This window comes from Silurus meridionalis, chromosome 2 (genome assembly GCF_014805685.1).
Source record: "Silurus meridionalis isolate SWU-2019-XX chromosome 2, ASM1480568v1, whole genome shotgun sequence".
Lineage (NCBI taxonomy): Eukaryota > Metazoa > Chordata > Actinopteri > Siluriformes > Siluridae > Silurus > Silurus meridionalis.
In genome coordinates this window covers 31,631,770-31,656,348 of record NC_060885.1, presented here as the reverse complement: position 1 = coordinate 31,656,348, position 24,579 = coordinate 31,631,770, and the positions used below count along the sequence as shown (strand labels likewise).

At 38.9% G+C, this 24,579-nt stretch overlaps 1 protein-coding gene across 6 annotated transcripts in view; it reads left to right on the top strand.

Annotated features, from left to right (window-relative positions):
• Positions 1–24,256, top strand: part of macrod2 (mono-ADP ribosylhydrolase 2) — a 618,133-nt gene extending 593,877 nt beyond the window's left edge. For all 6 annotated transcript variants that reach the window (XM_046875066.1, XM_046875089.1, XM_046875058.1 and 3 more), the window contains exons 18-20: positions 17,752–17,799; positions 18,312–18,386; positions 22,694–24,256. In XM_046875066.1, coding sequence (XP_046731022.1) covers positions 17,752–17,799; positions 18,312–18,386; positions 22,694–22,734 — 164 coding nt within the window. In that variant the 3' untranslated portion in view covers positions 22,735–24,256. The remainder of the gene's footprint in view (positions 1–17,751; positions 17,800–18,311; positions 18,387–22,693) is intronic.
• The last annotated feature ends 323 nt before the right edge of the window (positions 24,257–24,579 follow it).

Here is a 24,579-nt window from a genome sequence, read left to right as displayed (position 1 = left end):
CCTCCGAGGTGCCAGTCACATGTCACTGGTTTGATTACGGGCATCTTCTGTCGCCGGTGTGTTTCTGGTTTCTTTTGCTTTGTTGCAGTTAGATCAGCTGAAAGTCAGAGAGCATGAAATGTGTATGGCGCAGTTCACGTAAGAAGAGCATGCAGGTCGGATAGTCTGAAGAAAAACTACGTACACTTACCAACCGAGTCTTTAGGGATCCTACCAGTCAGTTGAGCTCAGGCGGTGTGCGGAGAAAGTTGTATTTAGGAGCTAGCAGGGTTTAGAAGAGTCAATTTTTTTGGCTTCCATATCATCTTATTCGTTGGGAAAAAGTTGCTTATTGGGCTATTTTTTGTTGAATCAAGAATAACACTAATACATCTATTTGAAGTACAGGCAAAATGCATAATATAAATATGATGCATTGATTTAAAAAAAAAGTGTGCATCGGATATCGCGATGCATGATTTGTAACATATTTGCCTCGATTCGCTGTACGTTTAGTATTTAGAAAGTGACCAATAATTTGTAACCGATATTTTATATATAGGTTGATTTCTCTTTGCTAAACTGCTGCTACGCGAATATGACGTATCACATCACTACGGAGACCAGGGCGTGTCCTGAGAGATTAATACAGATTAACATGGCAGAGGTAGAGCTGCATCTTCCTGGAGACAGAACAAAAAAAAGAACGTCTGGTTTTATTTAATAATTTTTGCACTACAAAGGCCTAAGTACACTTTATTGGCAAAAGTATTTTGGTCATAAGTATGGTCATTTTTAAGCATTGCATTCCTCATTTAGTCCCAATTCGCTCTTCTAATTCCCTCCACTCTTCTGAAAGGCTGTTTTACTCGATTTTTCGAGTGTGCTTATAGATATTTGTGTTCATCAGCCACAAGGGTATTGCGAAAGGCAGGTACTGATGTAGGTGAGAAGACCTGGGGTGCACTCATCGTTCACATTCATCCCAAAGGTGTTCAGTAGGGATGAGATCAGAGCTTTATAACGGGCCACTCAAGAGCTTTCTCTCCAAAGCATGTAAACCAGATCTCAAAGGAGCTCACCTTGTGCACAGGGGCATTGCCATGCTGGAGAAGGTTTGGATTTCATCAAAGCTTATGGTACATTATTCACTTTATATATTCAACACAATCTCATACAAAATCCATAGGGCCTATGAACAGGTTTCAGTACAAATGTACTCCATTAGATGGCCCTTGAACCCTTTAGTATAACCAGCCTGAACTTTTTACTCAAGTCAATTTATACATATGCTGCGGTTTCAAACAATAAAAACATTATCACAATATTAAGCATGATAAAAAACTGCCAGGATATTAATCCTTTTGTGCCAAAAAACACTGTCCTTGGTTCATTCTGTTTTGAATCTCATATTAGATAATATCACAAAGTGAAGTGATGATGATGGCTGGAAAAACGTGATGACTCTGGAGCTAATGTAAGTCATTGGCAACGTTTTAGTGCACTCTTAACTCGATGATTTTGGTGGTTCATGTTTGAGAGTGTGTGTGGGTGGCGTGCTCTCTTTTGATGACGTAAAAAGTGCTTGCAGCTGCATTTAATGAGTAGCTTCAGGTGTGCTTTATTCTCAAGCCGTCTAATTATTAGCAGGATACTACAGAATCAGGAAGTTGCTTTATTACATAATAAGGACGAAGCGAGGCGTTGATTTAGAAGCTAATTCTGTGTGTGCTGATTTGTGTCGCATGGGACGGCACAGAAAACTGGGTGGGTCTTATTTGAGAAGACTTCAAGTGATACTTAATTATTTGTCATGTGCAAATATTACACTTCTAGTGTATGGCCGCTAAAACGCAGTGAGTGTGTGCGTCAAAAGAAGTGGTAGCTTAGTGGTTAAGGCATTGGGTTTGGATCCACAAGGTCTTGAGTTTAAATCCCAGGAACACCCGCTGCCACTCTTGGGCCCCTGAGCAAGGCCCTTAACCCCATTGCTGTTCAGATGTATGATTAAGATAAATGTAAGTCGCTCTAGATAAGGACGTCTGATGAAATGCAGTAAATGAGAACGGATTTCTCCACATTTAATACCTGCATGTGCTAAATAAATCTATTTAACGCCGCCTTGTATTTCACACTTTTTTAGATTAAAAAAAGCCACAAAATGCATATCTATTAGGGCAAAAACTGAACAACACTGCATAATAGTTCTAATAAGGCTTAAAGATTCCACCTTAATACTTTATGGAGCTTGCAGTTACTAACATGTGTGAGAACCCAGAACACAGTTTATTATTGGCTCAACTATTGATTCGTCTTTAGGATGGCAATTAATTTCCGGTGAGTCTTTAGTATTCAATTAGCTTTCTCAGGCTGTTTCATGCATAATGATTTGTCACATGTGTAAATCATGTTTATCATCGGCTTGTTCTTATTGAACACTGCTGAAATGATGAAGTCTGGGTGTGTCACAAAAGGCTGTACTTCAAGTCGTTAATATGCCAGGCAGTGATGTAAAACATTTGTTACTGTGCTTAAGACATTTTTTAGCTACTTTCTAGTTTTACTGACTAGAGCAACTTTTACACTCTCCTCAACTACATTTAACTACAATATATGTACTTTTTACTCCACTATATTTTAATTGGCGATGACCGTTACCACGCTTTATCTGCTGTGGCGTATTTATTCTCCACAACAGGCGACATCGCTATCTGCAGGGTATTGAACGCCATTGTGCTAGATGCGATTTGTCTTTTTTGCACCAAACGAAACTCCTCCACATGAAGGCGAATGAGCGTCTTGCCGAATGCCAGCCGTTTTTACATGATACTGTAATTTTATTACCTTTTTAAAAAAGATTTCTTACCTACTTTGTTTGACTTGTTTGATCTTTGTTTCATTCTGGCATGTTAATTGTGTTGTGTTGATTTTGGTTAAAACATCGTCGAGGTGTACAATTTGATTTGTAGTTTAGGGAATAAAAAATCTCAAACAAACTATTGCTAACGTTTTTGCTCTCGGTGACGAGAACCAGTGCGACTTTGAGCTTATGTTGAATACTTAAATAATGTTCTATAAATAATGTTATTCATATTGTTGGCTTTTAACTTGGAGTAATGGAGTAAGTTTTGGTATCAATATTTTTACTCAAGTATAACCAGGTACTTTTTTTACACCTCTGTTCGTAGCTATACTATTAATACTGCTTGAAAATGGAGCTCGAGCAACTTCTGTTTTTCATGAACAGGCCTGTTTGTATCTCAAATGCTTCCTGCTAACTCATCCATAGTGAAGTTGACTGTTATTGTGTAAACAGACTTGAATGTGCAAAGACAAACATCTAATGTTGACCAATAACTTTCGTGAAAGGTTTTCGTTGGGTCTTAAAAAGTTGTTAAAAAATTATTTTTATTTGGCCTTAAAAAGTCTTAGATTTCCTGTTTTATGTCTTAAATCATTTTAAACAGGTCTTAATTTTCATGTCCATCTAACAATACCTCTAATCCTCAATGAAATGCAGCATTCCGCAACACATTTTTTCGCTTGTTAGTTTCTGTGGCGTTGTAGTTCTTTCTTTTGTAAATTCTTCTGTATTACGACTACAAATGTGACCAACATGCAAAAGCAAATGAGATCTCTGGCATTGCCACAATTCTCTTGATTGTACTCAGAGGTGGCAAAAGTACACACATCCTTTACTTAAGTAGAAGTACAGATACTCATGTTTTAAAATACTCAGGTAAAAGTTGAAGTGCTGATTAAACTTTTTTACTTAAGTGAAAGAAAAGAAGTCTTGGCTCTGACATGTACTTAAGTAAAAAGTAGTTATAACTTCTACCTGTTTTAGCTGTTAACTGGACCTCACATCATAGATGGATGGATGGATGTGATAGCCTAGTGGGTTAATGTCAGTATCACCACAAGGATGAGTTTGAGAGTTTGATTCCTGGTCGAGCTGGTTGCTGTGTTGATAAATAAAACTTCTGGACCTTGTCCCCTCTGAAAACATTTCAATTCTGTCCTTTCTGTGTTGGATTAATTTCTTGATTTCCTGGTCTTTAATGAAAAATAACTCCACCCAAAAAAAGGCACTTCTGTGGTAGCTCAGTGGGTTAAGGCTTGTGCCTGAACATGGTCCTTAATATAGTCCACGCTGGTGATAAGCTTTCAAAGCCAGTCCTACATGCCTTCTTTCTCACTGCGCTGGCATGAAACAAAGTATGAACCTTCCAAAAGTACACATGCTTTTCAGCAGTGGTCACGTAGTGGTTTAAGGCTTGTGCCTCATCTAAACATGCTTCCCAGTCTGATCTCTTCCATGGTTCATCGGATTAAGGCTGGTGCCTCGCTGATGGTAAGGATCAGCGTTTGAATCCTGCTAGTTGCGATGTAGGTTATGTTCCTGCTTCCTAAATCTTTCGTTAGCTTTATGTTCTTGTGTTGATGGTTTAAAGGTAGATAGACCTGCTCTAAACAACCTTCCCTTGTCTTCCCTGATGGTTCAGTGGGTTAAATCAGGTTTCTTGCTTTTGGTGGGGTTCAGGGTTCGGGGTTCGAATCCTGCTTTCTGCCTGCCAGCCACGATCAGGATTCACTTCCTAGATCTTTCTTTAGCAATATATTTTTTGTTTTTAATAGTTTAAAAAGAAAGATAGACCTGCTCTAAATAAGCTTCCTAGCTTGTCCTCACCAATGGTTCAATGGGTTAAGGTTGGTATCTCGCCAGTGGTGGGGATCATGGTTCGAATCCTGCTTTCTTCCTGTTATTTACAATGTGGGTTCAACTTGTGCTACTTACATCTGCATTTGCTTCCTACATCGTTCTTTACCGTTAAATTCTTGTGTTGATGGTTTGAAAAGAAAGATAGACCTGCTCTAAACAAGCTTCCCAACTTGTCCTTCCTGATGGTTCAGTGGCTTAATGCTGGTGCCTTGCTAATGGTGTGAATCAGGGTTCGAATCCTGCTTTATCCCTGCTAGTCACGTCATGGGTTTGCTTCCTATGTCTGTCTTTAGCATTATATTCTTGTGTTGATGGTTTGAAAGAAAAGATAGACCTGCTCTAAACAATCATCACACCCAGTCCTTCCCAATGGTTCAGTGGACTGGTATTTTGCTGTTGGTGGGGTGCAGGGTTCGAATCCTGCTTTCTGAAGCCTGAAACAAACGATAAACCCCCCAAAAAAAAGGTGTGTTGTGGGACTTGATGGCTTTGTGATAAGATCCTTGCCTCTGAGCTCAGAGGTTGCTGGTTCGAATCTGGCTTGTCCCACACTGGGTAAGCTGTGTGAAAAGTATTGTCTGGTGAGTAATAAGGTAGTTGACTGTAAACAAAGGCTGTGAAGACCTGCTGCTTCACAGCCTCAGAAAAAGTGAGGGTGATAGGTTTTTGGCAGAATTTTTCCCTATATATGCAAAACTAAGTCGATACTTTTTTGAACATTTTTGCTTCATAACCCCCTGTTTTCAGCTACCGGGGGGGCAAATGCCCGGATATTGCCCCGCTGCTTCAGGATACGCCCTCCGAAACCATCCACGCAGCCATTTCTGACACCTTCCTTACTACGGCCACCGGAACCTTCCACACTCTTAACTTTGAGCCCTGGCCGGGGTTTGAACCAGCAACCTCTCAACCCAGAGGTAAAGCTCTTCCAATTGAGCCACAGGATCTCCTGCTAGAACCTGATTTGTAGGACCTCTTTTTATTTTATTTTTTTTAACTTTTTGAACAATTTAAAGGAAAGCTAAGGGGTAGGAATAGAACCAGGTGAGTCAGATAGCAGAGGCTGCATTACTAACTACTACACTACCACTACCCAGAGGTAAAGCTCTTCCAATTGAGCCACAAGATCTCCTGCAAGAACCTAATTTTTTTAGGACCTTTTTTTTTTTTTTTAATTTTTAAACAATTTAATGGAAAGCTAAGGGGTAGGAATAGAACCAGGTGAGTCAGATAGCAGAGGCTGCATCACTAACCACTACACTATCACAGGGGTGGCAAACAAGGGTTTGCTTATTGGACTCTTGGCTTTTCTATAGTTAGGAGACCAGTGTTTTCTCTTAGATCATGATGGTAGAGGGTCAAAACTTCTCCTTCCTGTACATTCTCTCAGTAACTCGAAGTCTATGAGAAGTGACTCAGGTACAAGAACCACATCTCCAACACCTGCACCACTGATATACCATGATTTACCAGCAACCAATTTTAATGATCTTTCATTGGTCTGTTTTTAAAAACTTCTTATAATGTTCAATATGAAACTAGAGGTAAGAATCGAAGCAGGGAAGTCTTTCATCATAGATCACTAATGGCATTACTTCAAAACTCAAAACTTTGTTCGACATTTAAATAAGCAGGAAAGACAGAGACAAAAACAAAGAGACACAGCCACAGACACAGCTTTAGAAAGAGTGAGAAACAAATAGAGAGACAGCAAGAGAGAGACATATACAGTGAGACAGAGACATTTACTGAAAGAGACAGAGACAATTAGATAGAGAAAATAGAGAGACAAAGATAGCAAGATAGAGCCACTTCCTGTTGAAAGTGTTTATCCCGAGCGACTCTTAATGATTTCATTTACTAAAGGAGCAGTAGTGAGTTAAGGGCTTGCTCAGGTGCCCAAAACTGGCAGCTTGGAGGTGTTAAACATGTATCATATGTACAGCATGTGATATATATGTAAGCATATGTACAGTGATTATATTACAGTGACTGCCTGCTGATTCTTAGCTCCGTAAACTAGTCTACGTCTGTGGTGAGAGAGAGTCAGGACTTTATACACCAGTGGATTGAAAAAGACACGCAGTAACAGGAAATCGTTTGTTTGGCTGAAATAGGCGCACAGTGAAAATAAAAAAAAAATTTGCCAAATCAATGGATTAAAACTAAAGTAACGAGCCGGTTTTGAAAATGTAAGAAGTAAAAAGTACAGATATTTGTATAAAAATGTAATGAGTAAAAGTAAAAAGTTGAAAAATAAATAGTGGAGTAAAGTACTGGTACCAGAAAAATCTATTTAAGTACAGTAACGAAGTATTTGTACTCCGTTACTTCCCACCTCTGTAGATAGATAGATAGATAGATAGATAGATAGATAGATAGATAGATAGATAGATAGATAGATAGATAGATAGAGTGAGGAAAATAAGTATTTGAACACCCTGCTATTTTGCAAGTTCGCCCACTTAGAAATCATGGAGGGGTCTGAAATTGTCATCGTAGGTGCATGTCCACTGTGAGAGACATAATCTAAAAAAAAAAAATCCAGAAATCACAATGTATGATTTTTTAACTATTTATTTGTATGATACAGCTGCAAATAAGTATTTGAACATCTGAGAAAGTCAATGTTAATATTTGGTACAGTAGCTTTTGTTTGCAATTACAGAGGTCAAACGTTTCTCGTAGTTTTTCCACCAGGTTTGCACACACTGCAGGAGGGATTTTGGCCCACTCCTCCACACAGATCTTCTCTAGATCAGTCAGGTTTCTGGCCTGTCGCTGAGAAACACGGAGTTTGAGCTCCCTCCAAAGATTCTCTATTGGGTTTAGGTCTGGAGACTGGCTAGGCCACACCAGAACCTTGATATGCTTCTTACAGAGCCACTCCTTGGTTATCCTGGCTGTGTGCTTCGGGTCATTGTCATGTTGGAAGACCCAGCCTCGACCCACCTTCAATGCTCTAACTGAGGGAAGGAGGTTGTTCCCTAAAATCTCGCAATACATGGCCCCGGTCATCCTCTCCTTAATACAGTGCAGTCGCCCTGTCCCATGTGCAGAAAAACACCCCCAAAGCATGATGCTACCACCCCATGCACATCACAGTAGGGATGGTGTTCTTGGGATGGTACTCATCATTCTTCTTCCTCCAAACACGTTTAGTGGAATTATGACCCAAAAGTTCTATTTTGGTCTCATCTGACCACATGACTTTCTCCCATGACTCCTCTGGATCATCCAAATGGTCATTGGCAAACTTAAGACGTGCCTGGACATGTGCTGGTTTAAGCAGGGGAACCTTCCGTGCCATGCATGATTTCAAAACATGACGTCTTAGTGTATTACCAACAGTAACCTTGAAACGGTGGTCCCAGCTCTTTTCAGGTCATTGACCAGCTCCTCCCGTGTAGTTCTGGGCTGATTTCTCACCTTCCTTAGGATCATTGAGACCCCACGAGGTGAGATCTTGCATGGAGCCCCAGTCCGAGGGAGATTGACAGTCATGTTTAGCTTCTTCCATTTTCTAATGATTGCTCCAACAGTGGACCTTTTTTCACCAAGCTGCTTGGCAATTTCCCTGTAGCCCTTTCCAGCCTTGTGGAGGTGTACAATTTTGTCTCTAATGTCTTTGGACAGCTCTTTGGTCTTGGCCATGTTAGTAGTTGGATTCTTACTGATTGTATGGGGTGGACAGGTGTCTTTATGCAGCTAACGACCTCAAACAGGTGCATCTAATTTAGGATAATAAATGTAGTGGAGGTGGACATTTTAAAGGCAGACTAAAAGGTCTTTGAGGGTCAGAATTCTAGCTGATAGACAGGTGTTCAAATACTTATTTGCAGCTGTATCATACAAATAAATAGTTTAAAAATCATACATTGTGATTTCTGGATTTTTTTTTTAGATTATGTCTCTCACAGTGGCCATGCACCTACGATGACAATTTCAGACCCCTCCATGATTTCTAAGTGGGAGAACTTGCAAAATAGCAGGGTGTTCAAATACTTATTTTCCTCACTGTAGATAGACAGATAGACAAACAGACAGACAGACATGATAGCCTAGTGGGTTAATGTCAGGGTCCCCACAAGGGTGAGTTTGAGAGTTTGATTCCTGGTTGAGCTGGTTGCTGTGTTGGTAAATAAAACCTCTGGACCTTGTCCCCTCTGAAAACATTTCAATTCTGTCCTTTCTGTGTTGGATTAATTTCTTGATTTCCTGGTCTTTAATGAAAGATAACTCCACCAAAAAAAAAGGCCCTTCTGTGGTAGCTCAGTGGGTTAAGGCTTGTGCCTGAACATGGTCCTTAATATAGTCCACGCTGGTGATAAGGTTTCAAATCCAGTCCTACATGCCTTCTTTCTTACTGCGCTGGCATGAAACAGTGAAAGAATAAACCCTCCAAAAAGCACACATGCTTTTCAGCAGTGGTCGCGCAGTGGTTTAAGGCTTGTGCCTCATCTAAACATGCCCTCCAGTCTGATCTCTTCCATGGTTCAGTGGGTTAAGGCTGGTGCCTTGCTGATGGTGAGGAGCAGGGTTTGAATCCTGCTTTCTGCCTGCTAGTTGCTGTGTAGGTTATGTTCCTGCTTCCTAAATCTTTCTTTAGCTTAATATTCTTGTGTTGATGGTTTAAATGTAGATAGACCTGCTCTAAACAACCTTCCTGGCTTGTCTTTCCTGATGGTTCAGTGGGTTAAATCAGGTTTCTTGCTTTTGGTGGGGTTCAGGGTTCAGGGTTCGAATCCTGCTTTCTGTCTGCCAGTCAAGATGTAGGTTATGTTCCTGCTTCCTAAATCTTTCTTTAGCTTAATATTCTTGTGTTGATGGTTTAAATGTAGATAGACCTGCTCTAAACAACCTTCCTGGCTTGTCTTTCCTGATGGTTCAGTGGGTTAAATCAGGTTTCTTGCTTTTGGTGGGGTTCAGGGTTCGGGGTTCGAATCCTGCTTTCTGTCTGCCAGTCAAGATGTAGGTTATGTTCCTGCTTCCTAAATCTTTCTTTAGCTTAATATTCTTGTGTTGATGGTTTAAATGTAGATAGACCTGCTCTAAACAACCTTCCTGGCTTGTCTTTCCTGATGGTTCAGTGGGTTAAATCAGGTTTTTTGCTTTTGGTGGGATTCAGGGTTCGGGGTTCGAATCCTGCTTTCTGTCTGCCAGTCACGATCAGGATTCACTTCCTACATCTTTCTTTAGCGATATATTTTTGGTTTTAATAGGTTGAAAAGAAAGATAGACCTGCTCTAAATAAGCTTCCTAGCTTGTCCTCACCAATGGTTCAATGGGTTAAGGTTGGTATCTCGCTAGTGGTGGGGATCATGGTTCGAATCCTGCTTTCTTCCTGTTATTTACAATGTGGGTTCAACTTGTCCTACTTACATCTGTATTTGCTTCTCTTACCGTTAAATAAAGAAAGATAGACCTGCTCTAAACAAGCTTCCCAGCTTGTCCTTCCTGATGGTTCAGTGGGTTAATGCTGGTGCCTTGCCAATGGTGTGAATCAGAGTTTGAATCCTGCTTTGTCCCTGCTAGTCATGTCATGTGTTTGCTTCCTATGTCTGTCTTTAGCATTATATTCTTGTGTTGATGGTTTGAAAGAAAAGATAGACCTGCTCTAAACAATCGTTGCAGCCAGTCCTTCCAGATGGTTCAGTGGGTTAAGACTGGTGTTTTGCTGTTGGTGGGGTTCAGGGTTCGAATCCTGCTTTCTGTGTTTCTTTCTGGTCTGAATTTCTTGCTTTGAAGCACGAAACGAAGGATAAACCCCCCAAAAAAAGGAGGTGTGTTGTGGGACTTGATGGCTTTGTGGTAAAAGCCTTGCCTCTGAGTGCAGAGGTTGCTGGTTCAAATCTGGCTTGTCCCCACACTGGGTAAGTTGTGTGGAAATTAGTGTGTGGTGAGCAATGGAGTGGTTGACTGTGAATGAAGGCTGTGAAGACCTGCTGGGTTACAGCTTCAGAAAAATTGACTGTGGTACTTTTGTGGGCAAGTAATTAGTTTATTTAACAAAAAATTTGCCTGGAGCCTATGTTCATACTTTTTTCGATGTTTTTGCTTCATAACCCCCTGTTTTCAGCTTCTCAGACGCCAGGGGGGCAGACGCCTGAATATTGCCCCCCTGGTTCAGGATACGCCCTCTGAAACCGTCCACATCTGACCTTCCACGCAGCCATTTCTGACACCTTCCTCAATCTGGTCACTGGAACCTTCCACACTCTTAACTTTGAACCCTGGCCGGGGTTTGAACCGGCAACCTCTCAACCCAGAGGTAAAGCTCTTCCAATTGAGCCACAGGATCTCCTGCAAGAACCTGATTTTTAGGACCTTTTTTTTTTTTTTTAAACTTTTTAAACAATTTAAAGGAAAGCTACAGGGTAGGAATTGAACTGGGTGAGTCAGATAGTAGAGGCCACATTACTAACCACTACACTACCACTACCCAGAGGTAAAGCTCTTCCAATTGAGCCACAAGATCTCCTGCAAGAACCTGATTTTTAGGACCTTTTTTGTTTTTTTTTTAAAAACTTTTTGGACAATTTAATGGAAAGCTAAGGGGTAGGAATCAAACCAGGTGAATCAGATAGCAGAGGCAGCATTACTAACCACTACACTACCACAGGGTGGCAAAAAAGGCTTTGCTTATTGGACTCTTGGCTTTTCTATAGTTAGGAGACCAGTGTTTTCTCTTAGATCATGATGGTAGAGGGTCAAAACTTCTCCTTCCTGTACATTCTCTCAGTAACTCGTTCCTGTTGGAAGTGTTTATCCCGAGCGACTCTTAATGATCTAATTTACTAAATGAGCAGTAGTGAGTTAAGGGCTTGCTCAGGTGCCCAAAACTGGCAGCTTGGAGGTGTTAAACATGTATTATATGTACAGCATGTGATATATATGTAAGCATATGTACAGTGATTAAATATAAAGGCTATATCAGTGCAGAGACGTGTGGACATCATTTAGAGCCTTTGCTATGTTTCCACACGGACAGTTAATGAGGTGATACCGGAGAAACTGCACCTCTTCAAGTCAAGTCAGGAAGCTTATATATATGAAATTATAGACATTTTACAGATTTAAATGATGTACTTTTTTTATCTGTACAATCAATAAAGACAGTAATTTGAGTTTGTGTGGATATTATGAGGGAAAAACCCATAAAAACACCACCCAGAGGGTAAATTGTGAGAATCATGGCGGATTTTTGTGTTTGATTTGTGACTCAGAAATAAAACAAAAGTTTACTGATTAAAAATATTTTTATCTGGAGTTAATTTATTTATTTTATATCTAAGTAAAGAAAGGAAAAAATTTTGTGGCATTTAAAATAATTTGAATTTTGACAGCCAAATATATATATATATATATATATATATATATATATATATATATATATATATATATATATATATATATAAATACAAAACTAATTAAAAATGTTGTTACCTAATGAATGTGTCCAGGCTGAAGATCCACATATAGAACACAAGCAGAGAAAAGATGATGATGATCAGGAATGTGTCTGTTCTCAGTCATGTTTAAATCACTGACTCCCTCTGTCTCATCCACATTAACCCCAAACTTCTTACTGCCTTCTGTGGTGAGTGAGAGTCCGTACTTTATACACCAGTGGATTGAACGCGCAGTAACTGGAAATCGGTTGTTCGGCTGAAATCGGCACACAGTGAAAATAAAAAAATTATATTTCACCAAATCAATGGATTAAAACTAAAGTAACGAGCCGGTTTTGAAAATGTAAGAAGTAAAAAGTACAGATATTTGTGTAAAAATGTAATGAGTAAAAGTAAAAAGTTGTCTGAAAAATAAAAAGTGGAGTAAAGTACTGATACCGAAAAAATCTACTTAAGTACAGTAACGAAGTATTTGTACTCCGTTACTTCCCTCCTCTGATTGTACCACAGATGAAAAACAGATTTTGTTTTTCAGCTATGGGGGAACTGCAAGTTTATCGATACTTGTCTTGAAAAAAATGTATTTAGGCCATTGTTAAGGCCAGTCGCTAACAACATATTTGTGTGTGTGTGTTTTTGATGTTGTGATATAGGTCTTACATTTCATTCCTAATGGTCTTACAAAGGTCTTAGAAAGTCTTACATTTGACTGCAGAAATCTGAGTAACTGTTTGTCTGCATTGTCACGTAATTAGCGAACCAGCTTGCCATACAATATAGTGTTATATCATCTACCAGTTCTTCACCACATCCAGCAGCTAATGACCAAAAGGCCAGGCAGCACAATGGAACTTGGTTCACCTCTGAACCGCAAGCACAAGTATGACTCATCCAGGAGAAGTTTTGTCTCGCCTCTAAATGTTCGCGTATAAATCTCTCTGAAATCATATCCACTCACTCGTGACGCCGCTGTTGAGCTTGACCTCGTGAACCAGTCCATAAGAGTGTGTTGACTTTCTCGTGACACGTCGGCTCATTATTTGTGCGATGCAGTCAATTTGTGCTGACTAACAATACATCCTGTAGCTCCCACTATCCCGGGAACAAATGGAAGACGGCAGATCTAATTTTCTGCTTGTCTGAGTATGAATATGACTAATGTACCCCTGCTACCCACCCACTGTGGTGAGACCGGGGCCTGAAATTACTGCGAGACGTACCGACCACATAAAGGAGGTTTTAACGAGCTTTCAAATTCTCATTATCGCAAAACGCTTTTTATTACAAGCGAGCAGATTAAGTAAAGGGAAAGCCCAACTGATTGAAGCTAAGTACTCGTGCCCTGTTGGCTGAAACCAGCTAAGAGGCTTTTGTTCAATCGGAGTATATTAAGGCAAGTTCCACGCTACATTAAGGTTTATTGTTATTCTGTTTTTGTATATGATCCCTGTTTGTTCATTTATTTATTATCATTTCCACAGCGTTAACCACACAGCCACTCTTTATGTACGGGTTCATCAAAGGGTTCTCTAGATAATAGTTTTACTTTTCTACATTTCTAGAAAGGATACGGCAGGCTTTCCCCAGAGGAACGAAGTGTATTAATTATGAATTATAAGGATGGATTTGGACTATAATTAATATCAACAGTCTGCTACAATGGCTTAGGACTATAGTACCTGTAATGAATGGATATTCTGGGGCAGCCAGATGAAGTTTCCTTTAGAGTCTGGTTTCTTTTAAGGTTCTCCTAGTTGTAAGTTCCTCAATCATACATAATATAAGCTCTAACATACCCCATATATTATGTTTCCATATATAATGTTTTTGTTTTGGGACTGTTTGTGTATAATCATAATCTTTTTTACATTAAGACTACTTTTCTTAATGTATATTGATTTTAGTTAAAAAGTCAATTTTGTATTCTATTTTTTCAAATATTGTGTTAACTTTTTTTGTGACTGAAGCACAAGAATTGTGCACATATACCGCAATGTACCTGGGCAAATGACAAAAAACGTGAAACTAATTTATTGAAATGATATTATCGAAACACTACTTGTTAGTTCTCTGTAACCTGACAGTTGAAGGGAAAAAAAAATGACTCAGCAGGTTGTGGTTGTTTTTATCTTTGTTGTCAGTGCAGTGAAACTGCTCCTAACGGAAACTTTGGTTCAGGTCTTAATCAGCATTTACTTTTAATCACGTATTTATGTTTAAAGCATGAAAGCAAAGAAGTCATACAATCTTTTCTTTCATTGAGTCAAGAGTGTTTAAGTCAAACCAGGATAGTTTGGATGGATGCTAGCGTGGCGGTACTACATGTAGCATGTGGTTAGTGTGTCCTATTACTGATAGGCGGTGCACATGTTACAGGCCGGTTTAGACAACAGTGTTAGTGCATGCATAGAGCAGCATGTGGTGATGAAGCTTCTTGTGAACGAAAGCGTAAAACCTGCAGATATCTACAGAAGACTTCAAGCAAAGCACGTTGATGAGACGCTGAGCCACAGTAAGGTATAGGAACGATGTAAACAATTTAAAGATGCCCATGGGTCGGTCACTAACGATCCCGGTCGTGGTGGTTTCTTGATGACGACGTGAAGCAGGCTGTCTTAGGATGGTTCAGGCTCGCGGACAAATGTTTCCAAGCTGAACCTCTACAGGCGTTAGCTCAACGCTGGTGTATAACGTGTATAAAAGGTAGCAGGGGAGTATGTCGGAAAATAAATGCAGTTTCCACTACTTGTAATTTCCTTTTCTATATACATGTGTGTGTGTGTGTGTGTGTGTGTGTGTGTGTGTGATAAAGGTAGCATCTTGCTTTCAGAGGCACATCTGAACCATGCAGCCCTGTATTTGCTTTTATAGCATTTAGCAGACGCTCTTATCTACAAAGTACAAAAGTGCTTTGAAGTCTCTATCAAAGAATACATCAACACTGGTTCACTAGGTTGCAGACTTTGGATACCACCAGCCTACAACTCTGTTGGAAGGAATTATAGCACACTTTTCTTTCTAATACATAAATGCATAAAACAATGAGGGAAAATAAGCACTAGTTTAGGTGGTTCAGGAAGAGGCAGGTCTTCTTCTGTCTCCTTTGAAGACTCAGTGACTCGGCTGTTTGGACATCTAGAGGAAGTTCGTTCCACCATCGGTGGCAGCTCAGAAAAGAGTTTTGATGTATACCCACCTCTTACCCTGAGAGGAAATGGGATCAGTGGAGCAGTCCTGGAGGATCTGAGGGAGCATGGTGCAGTACGAGGAGTGATAACATTCCACCGCTTAAATGCCAACGTTCTCGCTGTCTTCTTTTTTTTTTTAACGAACAGCAATACGCATTGCATACGCATATCACGCCTCGTTGTTTACTAACCTCCTGTTGTTTGACAGACAGTTAAGATCCTCCTACTGATCAGAAATATGAATGCTTGGGGCTTCCTGAAGTTCATTTCAGATGCTTTTTTGGAAGCGGCTCTGATGAAGCGTAAAACAATTCGGAATCATTCCGAACCCTCAAGACTTCCAGGGCTACACTTTTGAAATCGCATTAGTTTGGCCACAAACTTTCCTTTTCTTGTTTACATAATATCATCTTTACTTCATTAGTCAGAGTTATTGCTGAAATCCTTGAAGGTCCTAATGCTAATTTCATGCTCATGTTTCTTTGTATACGCCCACATGCCGTCTCGCCAAATGATAGGCCTCATGTTTTCATCTGAGCAGAAGCCAAATTAGAGAGACAGCCAATTTGTTCTATCGAATGGCACACTGGTGCAGCGAGAGTATGTGAGGCTACTGCATCGATTGAGATTCCGGGCTCGTCGTGTTTTTCCCAGACTTGTTTCGTTGTGATTTTTTTTTTCCAGCAATGCTTATTAGGATATGAAACCGCCAGCGAAAAAGGGATGGGAAAAAGAGGATGTCATAGCAGTACATTCAGCTTATATAGTATCACTCATGGCATTTTTCATTTAGCAGAGAAGCGTCTTGGGTGTCTGAGCAATCAGAACTTTCAGTGCAATTCAAATAGATTTTGAAAGAAGTTAGAAGTATATTTGGTCGACAGAAAATATCTGGATTGAAGAAAACTCTAAAAAGGGTATAGAATGTAGACAAGGACTTCTTATGACTTTCACTATTAAAGCAGATTAGAATTACACATTAACCATCAGTGACAGCCCATGCATTTCACACCACGCCTTTAGTGGTGTCCTACCTGAATCAATCCATCTATTAATACCTTCATTATCAACAATGGCTATCGAAAACATCTATATTATTGTGAAACGCAGTAAAACAGAGGAATCTCATGCAGCGAATATAAAAGTCATTAATTTAGCAGGAAACGCGATGAACACAATTCAACAAGTCTCCTTTCACTGTAGCCACAGCTTCAACCACCCACATACATCACATATATCACACAGCTGAATCTGAAAGCCTCAAAGCAGATTTTGACCTTGGAAACGTGTAATGTGATGGCTGAAATATGATTGGATAGAAACTATAACCTACAGGAAGCAGAGCAAGCAAGAAAAATGCTATGCAATTAAAAGAACAGAATATTTGGGAATAATTGAATGCATACAATATATGGACAAAATTAGGACACCTGACCTTTCCTGTCATATGTGGTTCTTCTCCAAACTGTTAGCACACAGCTGGAGGCACACAATTGTTATGGATGCTGTATAATTAAATTTCACATTTACTTGCACTTGGAAAGCAAAACCTGTTCCAGCATGGCAATGCCCCTGTGCACAAGCTTCATGAAGATCTGCTTTACATGGTTGAGAGAGGAAAATCTTAAGTGGCCTGCTATCGAGCTCTGATTTCAACCCTACTGAACATCTTTGGGATAAATGTGAACACTCACCGCACCCTAGGCCTCCTTACCTACATCAGTAACTGACTTTACCAAAACCCTTGTGTCTGAATGAACACAAATGTCCACAAGCACCCTCCAAAAAAAACTTCTTCCCAGAAGATTGGATGGAGTTATAAGACCAAATTGGCACTAAATGTGGAATTCGATGCTCAAAAAGAACATCCTGTACGGTACATATGACCAGGTGTCCGCAAACTTTTGGCAGAATAATGTATTCATGGGAAAAAAATACATTACAACGTAAATCAGTGAGTCAGATAGTGTGTAGAAACTATGACTTTAAAGGACCTAAAGCTAGTTACAGATCTGAATATGAATTTATTTCACAATGATTAACAATTCGCTAAATACAACATAGAAGAGGGTCTGGAATTAAACGAGCTAGCAAGGCTAAGCCCATCGTGTCCTACATAGTATTATCTAATTGCTAAGCAGGTTACTTACCTTTTTGTGAAATTATACCTGAAATCAAGACTTATGCTTGCAGGATCTTTAATAAAAGTAGCATATTTGTACTTTTAATTGAGTTACACGGTTTATACACACTTTGGTTTACACAAATATCCTACCTGCACACACTTAACCCAGTTTTGAATCATCATCTTTCGGCTTCTCCCATTAGGGGTCGCCACAGCGGGTCATCCGTCTCCATTTCCCCCCCTGTCCTCTACATCTGCCTCTTTCAAACCAAACTTAACCCAATTCATGAATACACCCTAAAATCTGGTATTATTGTGCTCTAGGTGCAGCAACTGAGGAGAACACAACCAGAGATATTACCAAGTCTGAAGGTAAAAACAAAGTGTGTGTGTACTCTATAATATATAAACCTGAGGCTGCCTGAATGAACGTTACGAGCGCAAAAACGTTTATTACCCTTTTTTGTTTTGTTAAATCTTAACACTCGGAGTTTTTTTAAGGGTGCCGAAGGATCTTTTTGTAATCTGGACTGTTTTCTTAAAGTGGAATAATAATCCAAAATAATATATGAGCCTGAAAATGTACATTAATTTTGTTTATTCTTGAGAGAGTGTACAGCAAGTTGTTGAAAGTAAGAGGTTGGGCGATGTTCTATTGTTATAGGTGTGTGTCAGAATAAAAGTGAAGGCTAGAGTTCGGTGTTGTTTTTTCCGCTCCAGGCACAGCCACTGGCATCTTCGTGTGTGTTATTCTAAGTGCAAAATCTTGATTGACAGCATAAGTGGCCACCTAGTTATTTTCTAACTTTTAACTTCAGGGCGAATAGTGCAGTAGTAACTTTCTTCTTGTTTTTTTTTCCCTCTATCTCTCTATATTTCTTTAGGTGAAGTGAAACATCAGGATAAAAGCCCTGCAGAAACAAACCAAGCAACTCAAACAGACATCAGTCAATCCAAAGGTAAAATCTCTCAGATTGCAGACTATGTAGCTTCATTGTGAATCAGGGCTTTGCAGCTGCATAGGTTCATTTCCTGGATACTTCATTTACCTTCCTGGAACGATACAAGTCTAGATTTGTGCCTCCGAGACAGCCACAAAGATGGGCTTCTCAAATAAAATCATGAAGCGAAGACACAGAGAATAAATATAATTTAATTGAACAGTCATTGATGGTTATTCTCCAGTTTGGAAAACAGCAGTAAATCCAGCCTATTTTATTACTCTTATTATTATGATATTTAAAACTAGGAGAATTTGAGTGTGGGTGAAATGCTCAGTTTTATTCATTCTATTCGAAATTGTGATGTTTTGCATCATAAACTGATTATTTTTAACCAGTCACTTTAGTTATTCTTTTTTTTTTTTCTATAAATAAATCCAGTGTTGTGCGATGTGTCCATTTAAAATCTCTTCTGTCATCCATGGAGGGAAAAAACATTTTCAGGAAAGATTAATGATCAATATTACTGGTAAAATCATATAATATATAGTCATATGTATGTTTTTAAACATTGGATACATTTGCATTAGATATTTTATGCATTTACTGCCCAAAAACAAATTCCAGCTGAGCAAAGTGCAGTTACATCAATTATACATCAAACCGATAACGTGCATAAAATGAGATTCGAAGAAAGATCAGAATTGCTTTGAACTCCTTAAGCTTTTTACTCATAAAGTGATTAATTCTGTAGTTAAGTCTCAATACTGATTTGTGCAGTATCAATATTAAATCACTACTATGTGTGAGCTTAACTGGATTTGTGATAGAAGAGTATCTGCGAGAGTGAAAGGGAAAGTTTATAGGACTGTGGTGAGACCTGAGATGTTGTATGAGGGATGAGGGATGAGGGTTGTATGAGGGATGAGGGATCTCTGGGATAAGAGACGACCCACCACACCACCGTCAACAAACCAGAGTGAATGTGTGAATGTAAGGTGATGACAGCATACAAAAGCCCAGTTCATCAAACACTCGATGTCCCTGTTCCATTTACTCATAAAGTGATTAATTCTGTAGTTAGGTCTCAATACTGATTTGTGCAGTATCAATATTAAATCACTACTATGTGTGAGCTTAACTGATTTGTGATAGAAGAGTATCTGCGAGAGTGAAAGGGAAAGTTTATAGGACTGTGGTGAGACCTGAGATGTTGTATGGTTTAGAGACAGTGGCATTGAGTAAAAGACAGGAGGTGGAGCTGGAGGGAGCAGAGCTGAAGATGATGAGGTTTTCGTTGGGGGTGACGACGATGGACAGGATTAGAAACGGGTTTATTAGAGGGACAGCGCATGTAGGACCTTTTTGGGGACAAAGTGAGAGAAGCCAGATTGAGAGTTTGGACATGTGCAAAGGAGGGACATGGGGTAAGTTGGTTTGAAAGAGGCAGCGGTAGAGGACAGTAGTTTGGATACGGATGATCTGCTGTGGCGCCCCCTAATGGAAGCAGCAGAAAGAAGTAGAAGACTAATGTGTGAGCTTAACTAATAAAAGTTATATAGAATTAAATGAAAATTAATCAGAGTGCATACATAACATATTTAAACAGAAAATAATATGACCAGGTTAAAACTTTAGAGAAAAGTGTTCAAAACTTTGGAGCTGTTGCTTTCAGGTCCCGCGTTGATGTAATTACTGTGGTTTCCTTATGAGGGCCAGATAGAAGCGAATAATTATAATCTGGGCCTTGGACTGTGCTTAAATGTTTGCCTTCCAGAAAATATTACATTCAAACTGTGTGCCTTTCATTCGGAAGCTTTGCTCAAAGGATGGGAGCACCGGTGATTAGATTAGGACAGAGCTGAGCAAATCTAGTCCCTCAGGGCCAATTTAGCACATTGCCAATTCTACTGCGTCTGATTCAATTCAGTTTTTTTATGAAAGCCTGTAATTTTTTTCACAGGGGTAGAAAAGGGCTGGCCTTATAGGACTAGACCTTTTTTACATCCTCATTTAAATACGCTGAAGAAATCAAAGAATTATAGGAACACCATGAGAAGAAGCTGATATGATGATAGAACCTGAATAGGAAATCTGACAAGGTTGTTCTATAAACTTTACCAGTGGTGGACGAAGCACACAAAGCATGTAGTTGAGTACAATGTAGAGATACTGTAGGTATTTATGTGAAAAGACTCTTAACACACCAATCTATCAATAGAATGATACGAGTCAAACACTGAATTAATATCTAATACAAGGATCATGACTTCAAAAGAATTGCACAAATGAGGCCACGTGGTGTTCGATTCTGGAGTTTCTTCATTTATTCCTCTCAAAATGTTCTGCTTGCTGTTAAACCGACGCTGAACGGTATGTTCTTGCTATATAGATACCACCAACCAGCACTGGGGGTTCTATCTTGAATGACGCCCTGGGGGAACCACGCAATGAACCAACGCCACCCCTATTGATTAGTTTCAATCCGTGCTTGACCGGTTATGTTTTTATCCATTTATTAGTAAAAAGGGACGACTGATTTTTCTTCTACCATTCAATATTTATAGAAATGGCATTTCAATCTTTAGGTGCATTTATAGTTTGGATTATGGCTGGTGTAGAATTTTGATGAAACAAGCTACTTGTTGTTAACACTCAGGATATATCAGTTTCCTCACAGTCCTCTCGATTTTTATTGCCAAAAAATAGAGCCCTCAACCCTGAAGTTTTAAAACATGTCTTTACTGATGACTGTATAAGTGACACTTTAAAATAACTTACATAATCCGCACTCTTTTATTTAGTTACACAAAATGAACCACAATTCAGTCCTTTTTTTTTATAGGCAAGTGAACACACACTACTCTGAAGCTGGGCCCTAAAGCTTTAACATGATAACAGAAAACAAGAAAAGAAAAATTTGGGAATATCAACATTTAGATCTTTTTCTTAGCTGTTGTTGCTAGCTACTGAAAATATAGCACCACATCCAACATTTATCTTGTTATAGACATTTAAGTTGCATGTATTGTGAAGTCAAGTTGCCAATATACAGTAAATAATTTGAGTTCAATTGCTGGGAAAAAATCCAGCGTAGTCTACTTGATTTATTTCAAAGCTGACTGCCTGTTACTTTCTCAAAAATAATGGAAAAGACGAGCATTTTGGTAGCTGGGCTTTTATCTAATTTGTCACAAACATTTAAGGGCCTTGCTGAAGTGTCCAGCAGCGCATTTGGTGGTTGCGGTATTTCAACTCGCAACCTTCTGATCAGACTTTCATGTCTTAAAACCTTAAACGCATTTTTGTAGGTACAAAAATTTTTAGACATTTAATCAAAAACTAGACATACTTAATTTTCACACACTACCAAATAGGAACCAAATTCCTGAAAGGTCCTAAGAAATGCTCCCTTAACTTCCACCTAAAGTCCCTGTTAGAAAAACACACAAATTGTCAGCACTTCCAGCAGTGAGCGGGTGAAATTTTACCTTGATGTGTATATTCCTTTCATATCTAAAAGTTCAAATAAAGTGACCTGTATATCAAAAGCCAAACATATCCTGATGTTGAAACTTCTGAAGACCTGGTGAACAGTTTCTAAGATGTCTAAGATGTGTTAAGGCGATGTCCAAAGGCAGATTCAAGAAGTATATCATCTCTAAGAAATATTTTATATTACTACCCAAGTCTCTTCCATGTACCACCACACCAATCCCATTCACACCATGCTAGGCCCCTGAGCAAAGCTGTTAACCCCTATAGATGCTCCGTTGTGCCAAATGCCATCAATATATAATACAGTAGCTCACTGGATAAGACATTGGACTTTGGATCGGAATGTCACTAGTTCAATTCCCACCACCGGCCCTTGAGGAAGACCTTCAACCCTCACCTGTTCAGTTGTAAGTCGCTCTGGATAAAAGTGTGTCAAATCCTATAAATAATATTGATACCTTACAATAGCATTGATGCCTTTGATGCCTTTCCTTCACAGAAGAAGCTATAGCTAATAGGGGTCTAAGAATCAAACGATTGGGCTTGACACATCAATTTAACGTCAACTAGTAAAATAAATCCAAGCCATTAGAAATCTCAGCTTCTTAACACTTAATTGCCTTATTTTCATTATACATAGTAAATGATGTGCTTTTTAATGAATAACTATATAAATCCAGGATTAAGTGATGAAGTTGAATTGTTCCAATGTTGCTGTTCTTCTGTTGTATTCTTCTATTTATTGTGCTAATTCAATCATCCCTTCCAGTGCACTGCTCGTTTCCACTGACCCGTTTTCTGCTTTTCATTGCGTTCTGTTATTTCAGATGGATCCTCCAGTGATAAGGGTGAGCCGAGTAAGGAGTGAGAAGACAATCAGCCTCGTAGTTACACGCACCGGCAAACTGTGCGAAGGTGAACATAGACGAAAAAAAAAACGAAAAAAAAAAAAAACCCAGGGAGAGGATCTGTCCACCACCATCCTCCTTCTTCTTCCCTATCCTTTTTCTTCCTTTCCTTTCTTTTCCTTCTTCAGTTTGGGAATTTACTGCGACAAGAAATTTCGAGAGAGGCACACGTGAACATATCAGAATTTAAAAGGGTCATGGGGTGATGCTTTACCTATCGCATTGCTGCTTGATCATTTCCAGTCTCCAGATTCCTGGTGTTGGATCTGAACAGGTTAATAAATTATAAAAAAAAAAGAAATAAAGAAAAGTTAGTGCTCTGGGTTAGACTTGTTTTACATTTTTGCTTCTAAAAGACTATATTCTCATTGACTAATGCTTTGCACAAGGTCTGCTGTAACCCGGCGCCTTCACATCGATTTCGAGTCCGTTCGGATTTTTTCTAAAAGTGACGTGTCTGTACGAATGTCCGTGTCCGCATATGGCCATATGTATGAATATGCAAGCCGGTGTTGAACTGAAACACTTGGCACTAATGCAGAAGGTTCTTAGAGAAACAGGAAAATATCTGATGTATTTTAGTGCTTGGATTCCACATGCAATTCACATCAAAGAAATATATGAACTATAAATCAATTAAAAAAAAATAAATACAATGAATACATTTAGAAAGTACACAAAACGATATAGATTTTAAAAAGATATATTCTATATGTGGATAGTTTAGTTTGGATGTGGAAAGGAGGATTACAGGTTTTCCTGTTATATATATAAATATATAGATAAATACACACTTGCACAGTCCAACCAAGGTAGTTTAATCGAAAATAAACATACGGAGCATATTTTTGCGTTTCTTCTTTACTGTGTCATTAACGTTTTGGGATCATAGAGTAATGCAGCACTACACATCGTCTTTTAGAGAGGTCCACGTTTTCTGTTTTTTACTGCTTTGTGTTAAAAAAACAACACTAGAAAAACCTCTCTGACGTTCACGTTTCTTAAGAGTTCTTTCTTGCTCACTGATGCCTCACATCGATTTTTGTTAACATTTTCGCCGTTTTGACCCTAATGCATGCATTGTGGCTTTTTTCTTTCTTTCCATTTTCAATGATATTTTTTTTTATTTTGCAAATTTCTATTAAATATAAATCAAAATTAGCCTTATTTGGTAGAACAGATATTACATGATCACAAAAATGGTGGCAACATGTCAATCGGATGCTTGGAATAGCTATGAAATATATATATATTTTACGGATAGAAGCTGAGTGATTTAGTGATACTGAGTTTGCCGTTTTGTTTTTTTCTTCGGGTTTAAAGGTCAAAATTCAATCTATATTTCATTTGTTTTGTTGACTGGTTTGATCAGTTACTTAAAGTGGTGCCATAATTATATCAAAATGACTTAATGCCTTCATAAATCGATGTTTGCTTTGCTTTACACCTATGAAATAAAGCTTAAAAAGGTTCTTTCCATGACTGAGTAGTGTTTTTGTCTTGAATTTGGTGCATGCAGTCTTTTCCTATTGCCTGCTACTTCCGTTAAAAAAAAAAAAGACAATTTAAAAATTAAAAAAAAAACCACTTCTACTAACATTCACTTTGCAGAATAAATTTTGTCCGGTTCATTTTTAATTGTGATGCATTTTCCTCAGCCGAAGCCATTTTCACTGAGGGGAGAAAAAAAAAAAGGTTTCTAATGAGCAAGCTGACAACACGAGGACAAACGACGACAGACGGCACAAAAAAACAAAACCTTGAGAGTCAGGAAACCTTGTTAGCAGCCAAGATGTCATGTAACC